The 18,978-nt window shown below is 37.1% G+C and overlaps 2 protein-coding genes across 3 annotated transcripts in view; one reads left to right on the top strand and one right to left on the bottom strand.

The window, feature by feature from the left end:
* LOC145686678 (NACHT domain- and WD repeat-containing protein 1) overlaps nt 1–18,978 on the bottom strand; it is a 1,466,154-nt gene that overhangs the window by 917,782 nt on the left and 529,394 nt on the right. The gene's annotated exons all lie outside the window — the stretch shown is intronic.
* On the top strand, nt 399–8,861 carry LOC145685587 (uncharacterized). The gene is made up of 3 exons (XM_081757974.1): nt 399–413; nt 3,663–3,993; nt 4,168–8,861. The coding sequence occupies exons 1-3, from the start codon at nt 399–401 to the stop codon at nt 8,859–8,861; spliced, it is 5,040 nt and encodes a 1,679-aa protein (XP_081614100.1).

The raw sequence follows: 18,978 nt of genomic DNA, 5'->3' as shown, positions 1-18,978 counted from the left end.
GAAGTTTACAAGTTCTCTTCATCAGTGCATTTTGTGATTTTTTTCTTTCTGTGGATGTCTTATGTTGAAAAAGAACCATGGCAGTATGATGACTTCCAAATCTACCTGAGAGCGATGACTTGTCCTCAAAGTCGAAGTTGTCAAGAACTTCTATTGTGAAGTCTCTTAAGTCGAAATGACTTGGTATCGGTGTGTCAGCATTGGACATCCTCCGAAATAAATTTCTGCGCACGCCCCTGCCTATATTATACACAAGACTTTAATATATCGCAAATCTAAGGTAATATTTGAATTCTCGGGCCCCGGAAACCTATGATTCGACACCAAGATCACTTTCCTAGGTGACTTAGTTCCTTAGTTATGTATGCTGATTGCTTATTTGGCGGCCATATTGGAAAATGGTGTCTGTGGAGGTAAGCGACCATAATTGAAATGTCTACCCAAGAAAAAGTAGAAAGCGATAGGTAGAAGAACACGATGCAACAGTAAAACTCCGTGCACCCACAAATTTTTACGGGCATGTAGTGTGGATCCCGGACTATTAAGTTTGTTTATCAAGTTTATCCCAGTTTATCAAAATCTCGGATAAAACTCAAATAATAATTCAGAGCCAATTTTAATCAATATATCTTGTCTCGCTTAGTCTCGGCAATGAAAAGGGATTGTAAACGATAATCAATCAACTCCAATATTGTAGTTTAATTCATGCCTGTTGAATCAGTGTTTTTCAATATCATATGCCAACGCAGTAGATAGCACCAAAATTGTACGATGAATTTTCACACAAGACTTTAATATATCGCAAATCTAAGGTAATATTTGAATTCTCGGGCCCCGGAAACCCATGATTCGACACCAAGATCACTTTCCTAGGTGACTTAGTTCCTTAGTTATGTATGCTGATTGCTTATTTGGCGGCCATATTGGAAAATGGTGTCTGTGGAGGTAAGCGACCATAATTGAAATGTCTACCCAAGAAAAAGTAGAAAGCGATAGGTAGAAGAACACAATGCAACAATAAAACTCCGTGCACCCACAAATTTTTACGGGCATGTACTGTGGATCCCGGACTATCACTTGGTTTCCTTGTTTTTTTGTGCTTTTAGTCAAAAACAAATGTGGAGTTTATATAGCTACCTTTTCTTAAATAACATACTTACTAATATAGACCACAACACAAGAAAATCTGATAGATTGGAGTAGAGCTATTAGCTACTGTACGTAAACCACTATTTTTTCACCACTTGCTATATTTTTCATTTAACTTTCTTTGTCCATCTTCGTAAGCAATAGCAACGTAGGACGAGCGAAGCATGTGATATTTGGATGAAACGTAAACTACTGCAGTCGAATATAGCAATGAAGATGTAGCGGAAAATAAGTTATCGGGTGAGGAGGCTATCTCGAGTATCTATTGTGTCGCATTGTCTTTGATTTTTTTTTTAATATGAAGCCTTCGATTATTGTGACAATGTTAGTTGGCGAGTTTGATATTTGCAATGATGATCCATCGTCGGAGAAATACAGTGCGTTTGAAAGAATAAAAAAGTTAGTGGAAGAAAACGGAAGTGTATAAATGAGATACAAACATTGATGGTAGATGACGACTTTATGATGTTGATAATCCTGTATTTTCGTAAATAACTATAAAGATAATTCTAAATCTTCCAAATAAGTACAGATAACGATCACTAAAGTTCATAATAGACCTTTCGAGAACATGCTGCCCCTAATTGATATATCATATGTCCACCTTTCCGTTTCAAAAGAGTAACAGATTTCAAATTGGCAGATTTCAAGATGGCGGGGGAGGTTCGTGGTCTACATTGCCCATTCTTCTGTTGCCAATATGTGAAACTACAACTGTTTTAATTGTCTAATTCATCAGTTTATTTGATGTATTTCTATAACATAGCTCAGTCCTTCTCCCACCAACTTTGACCCCTACCCCCTCCTTTTCTTATGGCGCTCAGCCGTTATAACTTTATACATACACATATTTTCACGTCCTCTATTAGACGCACCGTGTCTTATCCCGCAACTCTATTCATCCATTTGGACTCTTTACTTGTTAGAATCATCCATACTACCACTTGCCAAAGTACTGTCACTGTCTCGCAGGACACCCTGTATTACATAACATTAGGATATAAGAGGAAACTCGCATATATAACAGGAAACAAATATACATTTGCTTAACAACCACAGACACAGAACGTCCATTTTCCTTTTTCTGCCAACTTTATTTTGAGGAAAGTTAATTTAAGAATAATTTATTCAAAATAAAAGAAGCACAGAATACGTAAAAAGTTTACTCAGACTAAAGGTGCACTTAAATCTGAATAGACCATTCTTGTAGAATGGATTTTTCTCTCTGAATACTCGTCACAAGCGTAATAAGAGAGTTGAATAAATAAAGCTCGCTTTCGCTTTGCAAATACGTACTCTTACCATAAAAGAATATATTCAAATACTTTGAAACGCTAAGATATTAATCACTGTGAGTGGGTAGATGGAGCCTAGATTTATTTTCTGCTGAATACAGAAAGAAATGAAAGGTTTTTAGAATAGGTCTAAAACAACAGTGTTTTGTAAAAGAAAAAGATATTCCTTTACGAATAATGACAACTTATTGGCATTTAATTCCATAGTAGCTATTAAGAAATAACACTTTTCTTTTATTCCCAGAGTAAGAAATATTTGAAAACCAAATATGACAAAGTTTTGAAGAAAAAAAAGTACACCTTACCAAGAAACCTAGCCTCTCTTGTGTCTGTTATTGTGTCAGCGAGGACCAGGTATTGCAAAACGTACCTGTGAGCATAACACAAATACTACACTTAGGGGATTGACGAAAGTTCTCGCTTTCGATGGGTTACTTGATTTTTGAACTTCATCTAATCATCTTTTCATCTTCTTTCATCTCTGTTTGGGCTTCGGCCCTAATACTCTTCATCATTATGGCGGACTCAGGCAATGCTCTCGGACAATCGAATCTGGTTCAGACATCTCCGTTAAATATTGGCCCATGTTAAGTCTTATATTATGTAGTAATATTTTTAAGAACTGGAAACACTGTTTTTACGAAATTTAGATTTCATTTGTTATTCAAGATGGAAAGTGTTGAAGAGAGACGGTGCATAAGGCACGAGGCACGAACATTTCTTCCATAATTTTAAAGTTAAGTTTGTTATTTAAGTGCAATGAACACAGTGCAGTTATTATATGTACTTTGTGGTTTATTTTAAGTGTTAGTTGAAAATCAGTGATTAGTAAGGTACAATAAAACCTAAAAACAAGTATTGGAAATTTCCATTGTTAGAAGACAGTCCATTACCAGTAAAGTAAATCGCGAACATTTAAGAGCATAAGCATAAACAGTTTTTTTTGGTCCTCCAGTGCCGAATGGAGGAAGTGTTGTGCCAAGAAAAAGAATAAGTGAATCATTCAAACATTCATATTGACTATGTGTGTGTAAAGACAGTGAGTGTTACGAATCAGAAGCAAAATTGACCTAGTGGACTTATCACGTACGCGCCTACGCATTCAGCTGTGCATTGCAATCTGAAGAAAAACAAAGGCGCAATGTAGCAGTCACGTAGCTAAGTATATTTTTTTGTTTCTTTTACTTGTGTAAAGGTCTGTTGTTATAAGGACTTCAGGTAGATATATCACAAGCAATGGATTCAAATACAAATTCTCTTATAAAGGCAAGAGGCCTAGCTAAAGCTTCCCTTACAAGAATGAAAACATTTGTTGAACAATTTGGAGCAGACGGTGATGTAATGCAGATTAAAGTTAGGTGTGCACGTTTACCCAATATATTCAAAGAATACGATGAAGTGCAAAAACAGCTTGAATTAAAGGACGAAAGCGATGAATATACACAGGATAGAGAGCTGTTTGAAGCTACATACTACGATACTCTTGCAAAGATGACGTCAATTGTTGAAACAGCTGAGAAGGCTAGTAGTAGCAATAGAAGTTCGTCAGGTGATTCAACCGCGAATACAGGGTGTCTAAAATTACCAGTCATAAAGCTACCAACATTTAAAGGTCAAGTTACAGATTTCAGACATTTTCATGATACTTTCAGTAGTTTGGTTGTAAACAATCAGAGTTTAGATGATATTCAAAGATTTCATTATTTGTTGTCCTCGTTATCAGGTGAAGCAAGCAAATTAGTTGAGAATATACCCGTGACAGGTGAAAATTTCAAACTTGCTTGGGAAATGATATGCAAAAGGTATAATAATCCAAAGCTAATAGCAACTGCTCATGTAAAGGCATTGTTTTCATTACCGACTGTCAGTAAAGATTCAGTGGCGGACTTAAGGACATTATTAAATCAAACTATAAGTAATGTAAATGCACTTAAGGCGTTACAGTTAGATACTCCTTTGGAGGATATATTGTTATCGCACCTAGTTTTGGAAAAGCTAGATGAACAAACACGTAAAGACTTTGAAAATCAAACAAATAGGGAACAGTTTGCTAGTTTAGAAGAACTTCATGTCTTTTTAGAAAATAAATGCCAGGCCTTAGAATTGGTAAAGTCTACGCAATCAAAGTCGCATTTCAGTAAATCCAATGTTGTCAAGGAAGTAAAAAATGCTAGTCAATCTTATGTGAGTACTAATGTTTTGTGTTCGTTTTGTCGACAAAGTCATGCGTTGCACAAGTGTAATGAGTTTCAGAAATTAAGTGTATCCAAAAGATTAAGTTTTGCGAAACAGAACAAGCTTTGTTTTAATTGTTTGAAAGTTGTCAACCATGTAGCGAAAGATTGTTCGCTAAGTGCATGCAAAATATGTAATTTCAAGCATCACACGTTATTGCATAGTGATTTTAAGAAATCAAAGCCTAATCATGCTGTAAGTGTTGAAAATGATTCTGTTACGGAACCTGTAGGTGAAAAGTCAATGTCTCAAGGACAGGAAGTTGTTAATACTAGTACTTATTGCTCTGTGAAGCCTAAAAGTAATGTGCGTGTTTTACTTTCAACTGCAGTTGTTCAAGTTAAAGATTGCAATGGTAAATTACATATGGTTAGGGCTTTGCTTGATAGTTGTTCCCAATCTCATTTTGCAACAGAATCTCTCATTCAAAGGTTAAAATTAAAGAAATATCCTATGAATGTTCCTGTACAAGGTATTAATAATGTAAGTTGCAACGTTAAATACGGAAGTAAGTTACAAGTATTCTCTGCTGTAAGTGATTTTAGTGTAGATGTTGAGTGTTTTGTATTGCCAAAAATAGCGGGAAATTTACCTGATGCTGATATTGACATTAAAGAATGGAACTTTCCACTGAATTTACAGTTAGCGGATCCTAATTTCAACAAGTCTGGTAAGATTGATTTGTTGTTAGGTGCTGGAATTTTCTTTAGTCTACTCAAAGCAGGACAACAAGTGCGTCCAGGAGCATTTCCAGTTCTCCAAAATACAGAGTTAGGATGGATAGTTTCAGGACAATATCAGACGCCAAAGCACAACAACTTCACGCCAGAACATCGAACATTCTTTTTGCACAACAACGATGATTTAAGCCATCAGCTGCAGAAGTTTTGGAAAATAGAAGATATTCAAGAAACTCCTCTATCCAAAGAAGAAAGGGAGTGCGAAGAACATTTTATCGCAAACACTAGAAGACATTCAACAGGACGCTTTATAGTGAGACTGCCATTCAAACAAGAAGTGACCCGGTTAGGTGATTCTTATAAGACAGCTGTTCAGCGTTTACAACAACTAGAAAAAAGGTTAAATAGATGCCCCAAGTTACGCACAGATTATGTGGCATTCCTTGAAGAGTATGAAGCTTTGGAACATATGAAGGAAGTGGAAGGCAACTCTAATATTACTCAAGGATATTACTTGCCTCATCATCCAGTTATTAAGGAAGCTAGTACTACTACGAAGACTAGAGTAGTATTTGATGCATCCGCATGCTCAACTAGTGGCATTTCACTGAACGATGTTCTCAAAGTTGGTCCAACTGTGCAAGACGATTTGCAGTCAATTATATTAAGATTTCGCACCTACCCTATAGCTTTTACTGCAGATATAGAGAAGATGTATCGACAGATTTTGATTGATGAGCGTGACTGTAAATTCCAGAAGATCTTGTGGAGAAGATCAGAAGAAGAACCCATTAAGGTATATGAATTAAAAACTGTCACATACGGAACAGCCTCAGCGCCTTTCCTTGCTACTCGCTGTCTCCAGCAATTAAGTGCAGAAGAAGCTTGTGAATATCCGAAGGCAGCACAAGTTCTGAAGAATGACTTCTATATTGACGATTGTATTTCAGGAGCTGAAAGTGTGGAGGAAGCTTTAAAGATAAAGGACGAATTAATACAAATGCTACAAAAGGGTGGTTTTTTGCTAAGAAAGTGGTGTTCCAACAGTACTGAGTTATTGGAATCCATCTCTGAAGAATTGAGAGAAACACAACTTCCATTACGCTTAGACGATAAGGGTCAAATCAAAACATTAGGATTACTTTGGCATCCAGCAACTGATCAACTTCAAGTGATGAATGGATTCACTCTAAATCAAAGGTCGAATAATAATTTAACAAAACGCAAGATGTTGGGTATTATTGCTTCAATCTTTGATCCGTTGGGAATTGTTAGTCCAATAACAATCGTATGTAAGATAATTCTTCAAGATCTGTGGCAAGCAGGATTGGAGTGGGATGAAACACTTCCTAAAGAACTACAGCAAAGATGCAAGACAGTACTTGAATTCATTCCTTCATTATCAGATATCAGTGTAGACAGAATGGTTCTTCAGTTGGGTACCTTGATAGACATTCAAGTTCACGCTTTCTCAGACGCTTCAGAAAAGGCTTATGGGACATGTGTGTATTTAAGATCCGTCAGCAAGGATGGTCAAGTTACTTCGAAGTTATTATGTGCTAAGTCCAAAGTGGCGCCCATAAAGAAGATTTCCCTGCCTCGCTTAGAGTTATGTGCGGCAGTGTTATCAGCAAAACTTGTCAAAAAGGTAACTAAGGCATTAAAACAACGAATATCCCAGGTGTATATGTGGACAGATTCTATGGTGGTCTTAGCATGGTTAAGAGCAAGTCCAAATAGATGGAAAACATTTGTTGGCAATCGAGTTGCTGAGGTACAAGAAGTGGGAGGGGAATGGAGACACGTCGCTTCAAGTGAAAATCCTGCAGATATTATATCAAGGGGAACAAGTCCTGACAAGTTAATACATAATAATTTGTGGTGGAACGGTCCTCAGTGGTTACAGTGTTCTTCACTTGATTGGCCTAAGACGGAGCCTGCCCCACTCAGAGAGATTCCTGAACAGAAGAAATTAAAATCAAGTTACTTAGTGACAACTCAAGACAATAGTATGATCGAAAAATTCTCTACTTTGAACAAACTTCAGAGAGTCTTGGCTTATTGCATGCGGTTTTTCAAGAATGCTAAAGTAGAAGCATCGAGAAGAAATGTAGACGCTCTTACTTTGGAAGAAATTGAAGAAGTTTTAATCAGACTAACACGAGAAGTTCAAAGTTCAGTTTATGTTAAGGAAATGGCTGATCTTAAAGGAAGTGGAAGAGTTAGTAATAAGAGCAAACTCTTGTCTCTCAACCCTTTCATATGTGATCAACAATTACTAAGAGTTGGTGGAAGATTAAAGATGTCTGAACTTGAATTTGATGTTAAACATCAAATTATTCTACCACCAGATCATCACCTAACAAGACTAATTATAGAACATGAACACAGGCGATTGCTACATTCTGGATGTCAGTTAATGCTAGCATCACTAAGGCAAAGGTATTGGATACCTAATGGTAAAAATGCCATCAAGAAAGTTATTAGAATGTGTATTACATGTCAAAGATTAAAGGCGTCTGGACCAGAACAATTAATGGGACAACTACCAAAACATAGAGTAGAACTAACAAGACCTTTCACAAATTCTGGAATTGACTTTGCCGGTCCTATTTACATTAAAACTGGTACCAGAAGGTCAAAAACAAAGGTGAAGTGCTACATTGCAGTGTTTGTGTGTTTAGCAACAAAGGCTATCCATCTCGAAGTTGTGAGTGATCTTACTAGTCAGGCATTTTTAGCTGCTTTGAGAAGATTCATATCTCGTCGAGGTAAATGCAAGCATATCTATAGCGACAATGGAACTACGTTCATTGGTGCCAACAAGGAACTTCAAGAAGTCGCAAAGTTGTTGCATACAGCTGACCATCAAGAAAGGATTAAGAATTTTGCAACTACTGAAGGAATCCAATGGCATTTTATTCCGCCATATTCGCCCAACTTCGATGTTCTTTGGGAGGCTGCAGTTAAGTCCTTTAAATACCACTTAAGAAGAGTCATGGGAATGTCATATCTCACGTTTGAAGAATTAACAACATTAACCACACAAATAGAAGCTTGCTTAAATTCGAGACCTCTTGTAGCATTATCCAATGATCCTAATGATCCAGTAGCATTAACTCCTGGCCATTTTCTTATTGGTGAACCATTGACAGCACTACCAGAACATGACTTACATCAGGAGAAGATTAGTTCAATTCAAAGATGGCAAAGGATCCAACAACAATTTCAACAGTTTTGGAGAAGATGGTATATGGAATATTTGTCACAATTACAAGGAAGAAATAAGTGGAAGAGAAGCTGTGCCAACATACAGCCAGGTCAATTGGTGGTTCTCAAAGAAGATAAGCTACCTCCTCTATCGTGGAAATTGGGAGTCATCACTGAAGTGCATTCTGGACCTGACGGTTTGGTTCGAGTGGCTACTGTTAAAACTTCCAATGGTTTATATAAACGCTCAATTAGAGGACTTTGTGTTTTACCAAATAATGATGAATCGTAATGTCATTCATGTTAAAGTATATTTATTTCCTGTTTTAGTCTATTTTATTTGTTGTTATGTAAAGTTTGTTTTCTTTTCTTTGTTTTTAAAAAAAAGGTCACTAGCCCTTTTTTGGCGGGCGGCATGTTAAGTCTTATATTATGTAGTAATATTTTTAAGAACTGGAAACACTGTTTTTACGAAATTTAGATTTCATTTGTTATTCAAGATGGAAAGTGTTGAAGAGAGACGGTGCATAAGGCACGAGGCACGAACATTTCTTCCATAATTTTAAAGTTAAGTTTGTTATTTAAGTGCAATGAACACAGTGCAGTTATTATATGTACTTTGTGGTTTATTTTAAGTGTTAGTTGAAAATCAGTGATTAGTAAGGTACAATAAAACCTAAAAACAAGTATTGGAAATTTCCATTGTTAGAAGACAGTCCATTACCAGTAAAGTAAATCGCGAACATTTAAGAGCATAAGCATAAACAGCCCACATGATCGGCAAAAAAAGCAACCGCGAATTGTTACTGGTACTACACGTCCAGTACAATCTACCACAGCTGTTCCTACAAGTTATGCATCATGTGTAACTAATGGACAACGAATTCGTTCGCGATCTCTTTCCGATGGTGAGCAAACATTAGACCCAAAGAAACAACGACTTACACCCATCGCAGATCCTATTGCTGCTAATAGTGTCAGTACTAATATGGATTGGGCGTCCACTTCTTCTGAACATCAATCAATGCCACACCAAGAAACAATTTATAACTTCTTGTTAACCGATTATGATACAAAATACGACTCAGTACGTGCTGTATTTCAACAACTAGTAAAGTACGTTCCTCGTCCAGAAATACGAGAAATCATCAAGACACGTCGAGGCATCATTCTCAAATCGACCAATCCAAACTTCGCCACACACGTCCGGAACAAAGCCACTTACGAAATTTTTGGATTGAAAGCAAAAATAGCAACTTTAAGTTCGAGCGGACGGAAAACACCACCTCCACCACGGCGTCCTCCAATGTTATCTGTTGTCATTCGTGGCGTAGAACCCGACTTCACCGATGAAGAAATTTACTCAGAATTGCATCAAGAAGGACTACCTGTCAAACGTATACGTATTAAGAACAACCAGGGTCCAACATACTTAGTCCGCGTACTTACTGATCAACAACAGTTGATCGACCACCTTCTTCTCAATGGTGCATATCTATACCGGCGTCGTTATAAGGTTGAGCCATCTCGCACACCAGCATCTCTACCTGTTAGATGCGAGAAATGTCAACAATACAATTCTCATCCGACATCTGAGTGTCCAAATACCATCAAATGTGGCTACTGTTCACTTGAACATTCTACAAAAACTTGTCCAAATCTTAAGGAACCACCCCATTCTGACCGATGTTCTGAAAGACATCCTACTTATAGCTACAAGTGTAAAGCTAAGCCTAAACCCGACCCAGCTAAGCCAGAGCTTGTTGTACCGATCCGTTCCGTTGACACTCCCACCCCGCCAGCAAATTCGTTACGCCATCCAATAACAGTTGAAGACCTATTACGCTTCCTTACTATTTCTTTACAAAACATTCATTCTTTTGATCGGAACCACATCCTGAACCAGATCATATATGCAGCCAAATTACTGTTTAACTTACAACTTCATGCTACCTATTCCGGACCTACAGTTCACTTTCAAATTCAACCACTAGAAGTCTACGTTTAACATGGATACTTCTACATACAATTGTATACTATATATAATTATGGCTTATAGTTTACTTTTTCTTAACATTCGATCAGTCTTAACACACCACGTGCTCTTTACCCAGCTTCTTCAAGAAGAACAAATTGCAGCCTTTGCACTTAACGAAACGTACCTCGCACCACATCTCCAATGTTACTTCCCGAAATATCACTTACTCCGACATGATGCTCCATCTGGTCTACGAGTCTATGGAGGAACAGCTATAGGTGTAAGCCAACGCCTTCCTTATCGAGCAGTCACGATTCCATTAACGCTCACACTCCACCTACCTGAGCATAATGTCACGACTATTTATTTTCGAGGCCGCACTGTCACCTTTGTCACCATATATTTTCGTCCAGGCAAAGCACTCAACTACGACTTCTTTCGATACATCGATTCTACCTTTAGGCACTATATTATCATGGCAGATCTAAACATTCATAGCCGGTCACAGCGTGACAAAAATAACTTTCTCGACTTTCTGCACACTGAAACAGTTGCTGAGTTCCATGTTCTACCGAAACCTACACGCCCCGTCAGCAATACTACTCCTGATGTTGTCATCACATCAAAATCTCTCTCACAGATTATTCATATCGATGTGCTTGATTCAATTGGTAGTGATCATGTACCTATCAAACTTACAATTCACTGTTCTCCTCGCTCTCAATCTAAACTACCTCCTAGGAAAGTGTTCTGCTACAAACAAGCCAATTGGGAACAATATCGCTCCGATCTGGACACTGCTGTTAATAAATTGCTCATGCCTACTACACAATACGATCTTGATCACACAATTGCTAATCTTACTGAATCTATTCAAGAAGCAGCACAACGTTCCATTCCAACAACAGAAATACAATTGCACAAACCAAAATTGCCTCCCCATTATTTACCTTTCATATCTGCTTCTCGTAGAGCACATCGCGAGTATCTCGCTACAGGTAATCTTGAAGCGCTTCGGCTTCATCGCCAATGCCTAAGAATTACGCATAACTATATTGTTGCATATAAGAAACGCCATTGGATTCAAACTTGTAACACACTTGCAAGTGAATCACACCTTAGTAACTATTGGCGCAAATTTCATCAACTCACAGGCACTGTTTCTCGCACACCATACCCCATTGTTCAAAATAATCAGGCAGTCATCACTGATGCGGATAAAGCTAATATATTTGCTTCATTTTTTCAAGATATTTTTACACCTCTCCCAGGTTGGCATACACCGCAACGCCTACAAAAGTCAATAAACAGACTTACAGATCCCTCTTCTGCTTTTCAGCGCCCATCTATCAGCCACTCTTTGGAACCCAATAATCAACTTACTACTCCGATCCAACCGGACGACATTCGCCAAACATTGTTCCGTAAACGCAACACTGCTTCAGGATTTGATTCTGTTACGTATGTACTCATCAGACAAGCTCCACCTTCTTTTCTTGTATTTCTCAGCACCATATATACTTCCATCCTCCGAACTGGATTTTTCCGATCGACTGGAAATACTCAAAAGTTCTTCTCTTCCCGAAACCTAAGAAACCTCCGTCTGACGTCCAGTCTTATTGCCCTATTCACCTCACTAGTTGCCTCTGTAAAATTTTGGAACGAATTCTAGTCCGCCGCATGCACGTTCACCTTGCAACTCATAACCTACTTCCTATTCACCAAGCCGGTTTTCGACCTCATTTTAGTACGCTGGATCAACTATTACGACTATCCACGGCTATTTATAATCAATACACCACAGGTTTTCCTTCTTGTCTGGTACCCTTTGATCTAGAGAAAGCTTTCGATAAAGTCTGGCACCCTGGTTTACTTTACAAACTCCATAACTATCTACTACCTTCTTCATATATCAGGTTCATACATCCCTTCTTATTAGGGAGGCTAGCATATATCTCTATTAACGGAACACTCTCTCATCCGATCTTCCTACAATCTGGCGTTCCTCAAGGTTCGTCACTGTCTCCTCTATTATACTTATTGTATGTTGCCGACCTTGTTGTTCCACACACCATAAGCATATTTCAGTTTGCTGATGACACCGCCTTCTTCACGGCGGCCCGCACAGTGCAATCAATCAGTAAAACCATGCAAACAGCAATTGACGCATTCGTTCACTGGTGTACTATATGGCGGTTAAGTATTAATTCTACGAAAACTCAGGCTATTGTTTTCCTGCCACGTAGGCGCCGTTCACGAATATACAGGAATCCAAGTCGATTAAACCTCCAAGTAGATCATACACCTGTACTGGCGTCAAATACTCTGACTTATCTTGGTGTCATATTTGACTCCAAACTTACCTGGAATCCACACCTCACCAAGATCGTACTCCAAGCACAAAATCGGCTCAGCCTACTCAAGCGCTTAGTCGGTACAACCTGGGGGCTAAAAGCTTTAACAGTACTTAATACTTACAAGGCCTTTATGCGCAGCACATTAGCGTATGGACACACTGCCTGGACATCCGCACCGCAAAAAATTTATCAGAAATTGGCTATCCTAGAGCGTCATGCTCTACGCCTAGCATATCGCATCAGCTTACCGCATCCGACACGGTTACTTTACGAGCTGATTGATTTTCCACCTTTATTGCATCATCTCGAACAGCTTCGTACTCGGTACGTTTGTAAGCGAATTGACCAGCAGCATCCCATGTTACTTGATATCCTACGGTACGATCGGGATCACGACGCACCTCCAACTTACGTCGATACTCCTCTCCAGCATTTCATGACCTTCTATCATTTACAACTAGATGATGCTGCAGTGGATCCCGAAATCTTTCACATCTATGAACCTCGTGAGCTTTCATCATTCATCTACCCATCATATGCACCGTAACTACCAATTAACATGGGCTTCCTCTGTCTTCATCAGTTCCTGAATCGCCCCAGGAACAGAAGATAACTTGCATTCGTCAGTACTAACAAAACCCTGTGATGTGGCGTCCAGCGCACTGCATTCCATCTTAATCTACTTCTTTATCCACTGCATCCTGCACTCAAATCATTCAGTTTTGCTTCGCCATAATTCAGCACGGCATGCCAATAAATGTATTATTTTCTACAATATTATTGTGGCACACTTGGCCTCTCATCATATTATGTTTGATCCTCATTATATGTTAGTTTTCACCCTTCAATTACCAATCTGTATGTATGTGTACTCAATAAATGAATAAATATTAAATATGTACAACTCTTAGACCTCCCACATTCAAGTGCAATCAACTTTTCTACCTATGAAGCACTTACCCGAAGAAAGGGCAAAACCTTTTAAACGGGACGACGGACAAAAAAAAAGTATGACTCTCAATTCCATAATAAGGGGTGTGTTATTTGTAATTGATTATAATGTGGTTCGTAGTCCGGCAGTTCAATGCTGCGTTCATAAAAGCTCTCCATTCATTTCTATCTTTAGCCAACTGGATCTAGTTTGAACTTTGTATTCTTATTTCTGCGAGAACCATGTTAACATTGTTCTCCCATCTGCGCGTAGGTCTTCCTAATTGTCATTTTCCGATTGGTCTTGCAGTTAAGACTTTGAAAGACTTTGAAAGCGTTCCTACTTTCTTTCATTCTAGCTACATGACCTGCCTATTTAAGCTTCCTAGATTTGATGAACCTAACAATGTTCGGTAAACGGTATAAATTATGTAGTTCCTCGTTATTAAGTTTCTGTTATTCACGATTCCGGTTTCTCTTGGTTCCGGATATTTGTCTTAGGAACCTGTTTTTCAAATAATTTCAGTCTGCGTTCTTCCTTCTCTCAGAGTTAGGGACCATCTTTCTCAACCATACAGCTCAATTGGCATGATTATCGTTTTACACATTTTAAGCTTCATATTCCTCGACAGGATTCTCGACGACAAAGAGATTTTGAACTGAATGATAACACAATTTCCCTGCATACAGTCGACGTTTAATTTCTTCATGAACATTGTTTCCGTCTGTTAATCTTGGTCCTAGATATTTGAAAAAATACACTTTATCGAAAGTAATATTTGATATTTTAACACATCTATAGTTTAATATTACGATACCGGCGAATTTCTCAAAAAGTATTAATTTTTCGAAGAAAATATTTAAGAGGAAAATTGTAGTACATAAAATTCTAGGACTTTTCCCCCTTATGATCAAAATGTTTTGTTTTAAAGACCGCATTAAGTGTGGATGAGATTTTAAACTTGAAACTGCAAAATATCTGGAAAAATAAGCGTACGAAGGATAAAGTATTCGGAATAAAAAAATATGATTTTGGAGGGAGAAACTCACCTGTGCTTAAACTATCTCGTTCCCGCCTCCTAGAAATTTGGTGGAGGTATCTTTGCAAACTCAAAATGAAATTTCATTTTTTATTCCAGATTGAGAGTCTACGAGGAAAATTAAATTTTATTCGAAAATTTTTTACTCGATTCACGATAGATGGTGATGTAACCATGAAACCTACTTTCATTAGGTCATGTTTTTTAATTGGAAGTCCCAACGTTTCATCCGAGAATAAATCTCCGATAAATAATACCTAATGTGGGGGCGAAATATATTTTTCAGACCGGGGCAGCCAGCAGGCACGTATCCACAGTCTTTTATAAAAGTAAAAGATATTCGTTTAAGGGTAATGACAACTTATTGGCATTTAATTGCATTGTAGCTATTAAGAAATAAGAATTTTCTTTTATTCCCACAGTAAGAAATATGTGAAAACCAAATATGATGGGTTATGTGGGCCGGCCCTCCCCCTAAAATTTTCACAGTAGGTTTGTAAATGAACTATAATATAGTTGGGTTGGGCGAATTAGTCCCAGAAGCGACAGTCCTATTAGCGACAGGAACTGTTATCTGTCCTATGAGCGACTGATTCATTTATATTGAGATGATGGAAGATGATATGATTCCATTTCGTAAGATATGTTTTTCTCTGGCGTTATTAGCGTCCGAAGAACCTTAGTATGAAATATGTACACTCGTGTCCAAAATGATGGTCGCATAGCCTATCTATAACTGTCTTCTTGTAAGATTATAATTTCATAATGATTTTGCAGGGTACTTTTAATACTGCCACTATGTGTATAATCGGGAAATGTACATTTCTGGTAAATTTCATAGGAAAAGAATTATAAACACGAAAATTAGAATGAGTAAAACAAAATGTTGCTAAATGGACAAGAAAGTTCTATTTTCCTTTTTTTGTTCTTATTTACTGCTCTTTTGACATGAAATTTTCCACATACATGTCTTTGCCGATTATACACATACTAACATTATAAGAAATACCGGGCGAATTCGTTGTCAAATTATATTTCTACAACAACATATTTATAGACATGCGACAATAATTTTGGACATGAGTGTACGTGCCAGTGATACTGTTCGTCAAATACCGGTATATTTTTCCTCTACTTTGAGTGCAAATAAAACTTATTTTAATTTTGAGTTAGATTTGACATAAAACACATCAAATAACGAGACAACAGGGATATTTCCATGAAAAGTATATTCCTATGTAATTATTGAAAATCCAGTTGTAATATCCCCTTTCTTCAAAAGCTCTGTTTTCTGTACTTAATTTGCTTCAAATCTAATTACTCACTAAGCACAGTAATATATTTTATTTTCAAAAACTTAAACGTGTAACAATTTCGCCAACTATCTACTTTTTAGACTTCTTAAGACACTGTGAATAAAATGAAATAAAATGTCAATGATAAAAGACAGCTTTGGAGATCCCTTACATCTGATTGGCTATTCTCAACCAATCCCACCAATTACAATGTAGTTCACCCTAAACAATCTAAAAGATAAATAAACTCTTTAAACTACCTTCCCCCCTATTGTAAGCTACTAAAACGTAAACTAATTGCTTAATTTGCCTTCCTCCTTTGTTTTGACTTATACATAAAAGCTTGTCGTATAGCAATCTGAAATAATCCCTTATAACTAGACGAACTGTTAAGTCCTGCGAGAGATTTGTAACTTGTATAATAATATCTCCGAATACACCCTGTTTTCAGATTTCTTTGATATCCTTGAGTTGTGAACACTCTCTTTCCATGGGCGCCCGATGGGAAGGCAGTGATCGCCCCCTGGCTCCCGAAAATGTATACGTAATATAGCAAACCACGTATATTAAATACCAGATATACCAGACGTGATACAGCAACCATGAAGATGCCCCTCTTTAGAAAATTTTCTTCGGGCGCCCCTACTTTCTGATTTCTTTCTTATGCCATAAACATATTCAATCTAAACTTAAGCTCCGCATCATTTTAACATGACATTTTTAATTATATTAGAATCATAGACAAAGGCGGAGCTACTCTAAATATTTAGTTAGTTTTCCCCTTGATATAGTTGGTGTATTAATAGAAATTAATTCAAAAATATAATATTAGGAAAAACGTATAAAATATTGTTAACGTAATGAGAGTAGTCTCACGTATTAAATTCAGGTAGAGCAAAATTTTTCATAGTACATTTTGTCAGGTTCTAAATCACATTAGCATGAAACAAGTTAAAGAAGAGAGAACCTTATCTTCTTCCATTATCTTAGTATGAACGAATCGGTGACTCATAGAGCAGTTAACAGATCGAATCCATATCGATGCCATAAAGGATAAAATAAAGAATAAGGGATTTCATAAGAAATATTAATATTTGTGTTAGAGATAATTTTCTTGTAAGTATCCATTTCATTATTTTGTTTCCAATTTGGATATACACACTTTATAGTAATTATATTTGAATGTTACATACGAATTTGTTGTATTGATATTGAAAACATTAGGACACTAGAAATTAGGTCAGAATTACAAACTAGTAATTTGGAGTAAGTTCAAACGTATTTTCTCACCTAATATTGTAAGAACAATAAAATATTCAGAAACGGAATATTGAGTCTAATAATTGGAATACGTCTGTATAAGGGACCTTAGAATGTCAATGAAATCAAGTCTTTCGTTTTGAGCTCGTCCGTGGCTAAGCGGTTAGCGTACGCGCCTTTAGCGTGGGAGACCCGGGTTCGATTCCCGGTGGGAGCTCATGTGGTTCGGATTCCACGTTAATCAGTAGGTCCACGTCTCATATAGCCTCGCTGCTGAAAGGGACGCTAAACTAAAATCAACTCAAGTCTTTCGTTGGACGTTCATCTGAATCATATTGCAAGTGAGATTTAGAGAAATTTCAGATATGTAATAAGACTATAGGAAGTGAATTCAGGAACTGATATACTTAAAATTCTATATGCTGACTATGTAGGCCCTACGTCCCGAACTTTAATACTCGTCCATAATATGGAATCCTAGTGCACAAAAATATGTACACGTATTTGAAATTTGCACGCAATGCGGTTGTTCTGAATACACTTTAAACTGTAGAGTCGGTAGAGTCGGAGGCAGTGCTGAAAAGGGACATCAAATTCCAATGAACCAACAAATTGAAGCTAATTAACATCAAAGTGAAATACCGTATTTCTTCGAATATAAGGCGCACCTTTTTATCAACTTTTAGACGTCCAAAATTCAGGTGCACCTTAGATGCGATGGCGTCTTTTATTTGATGTATATCTGCAATATACATATTTATTCATTGCACGTAGGTTACAACCAGTGGCGTATTTAGGGGGGTGGCTTCCGGGCTTAAGCCCCCCCCAAATCTTACTTAGTATAGTAAATTAAATAAAATATCTTGCAGAATTTTCACATTTCCAGGCCAAGCCCCCCCCCAAAAATTAGCAAAGCCCCTCCCGAAACAAAATCGTAAATACGCCACTGGTTACAACATAGAATCTACTGCAGTCTTTAATACTGGTACCGTAGTTACAACTAATTTGCTCAAAATTGGTTGTATTACAACAATGACAGACTGCTCAAAAATGCTAATCGCTCACGAAAAATGAATATTTAGTTTTACTGACAAGAAAATGCTTATCGTAATAGGAATGTATCATATTTGTACATTATTTGTGCGCCTAAGATTTGAAGCTTTTTTTTCAAATGAGTTTAAATGCGATAACATTTCAGGTGCGCCTTAGATTCGATGGCGCCTTATATTCGAAGAAATACCGTAATAATATTCAATCAACATAAATAGTACTCAAGCTTGCAACATTGATTAATTTTATGCTCACAGCAGTTGGCAAATCGTTTTGTCAAGTAGAAAAACGAAAGAAGAGTGTAAATGAGACAGAAAAAAAGTGTAATAATAATACAAACTACATGAAAATAATATTCATGAACTTTTAAAAATCCTTTCCATTACATAAATTACTTAGCAAAATAATTTTCTTTCTTTTTTAATTATTTTTTAGTTCTCTGTATTTTTCATTTATTTTCCTTTAAATAAATACTGCCTTTGCTAAGATACGGAATTAT

The sequence above is a fragment of the Thermobia domestica genome, chromosome 5 (genome assembly GCF_964235325.1).
Source record: "Thermobia domestica chromosome 5, izTheDome1.hap1.1, whole genome shotgun sequence".
Classification (NCBI taxonomy): domain Eukaryota; kingdom Metazoa; phylum Arthropoda; class Insecta; order Zygentoma; family Lepismatidae; genus Thermobia; species Thermobia domestica.
This window is presented reverse-complemented; position numbering and strand designations above follow the sequence as displayed.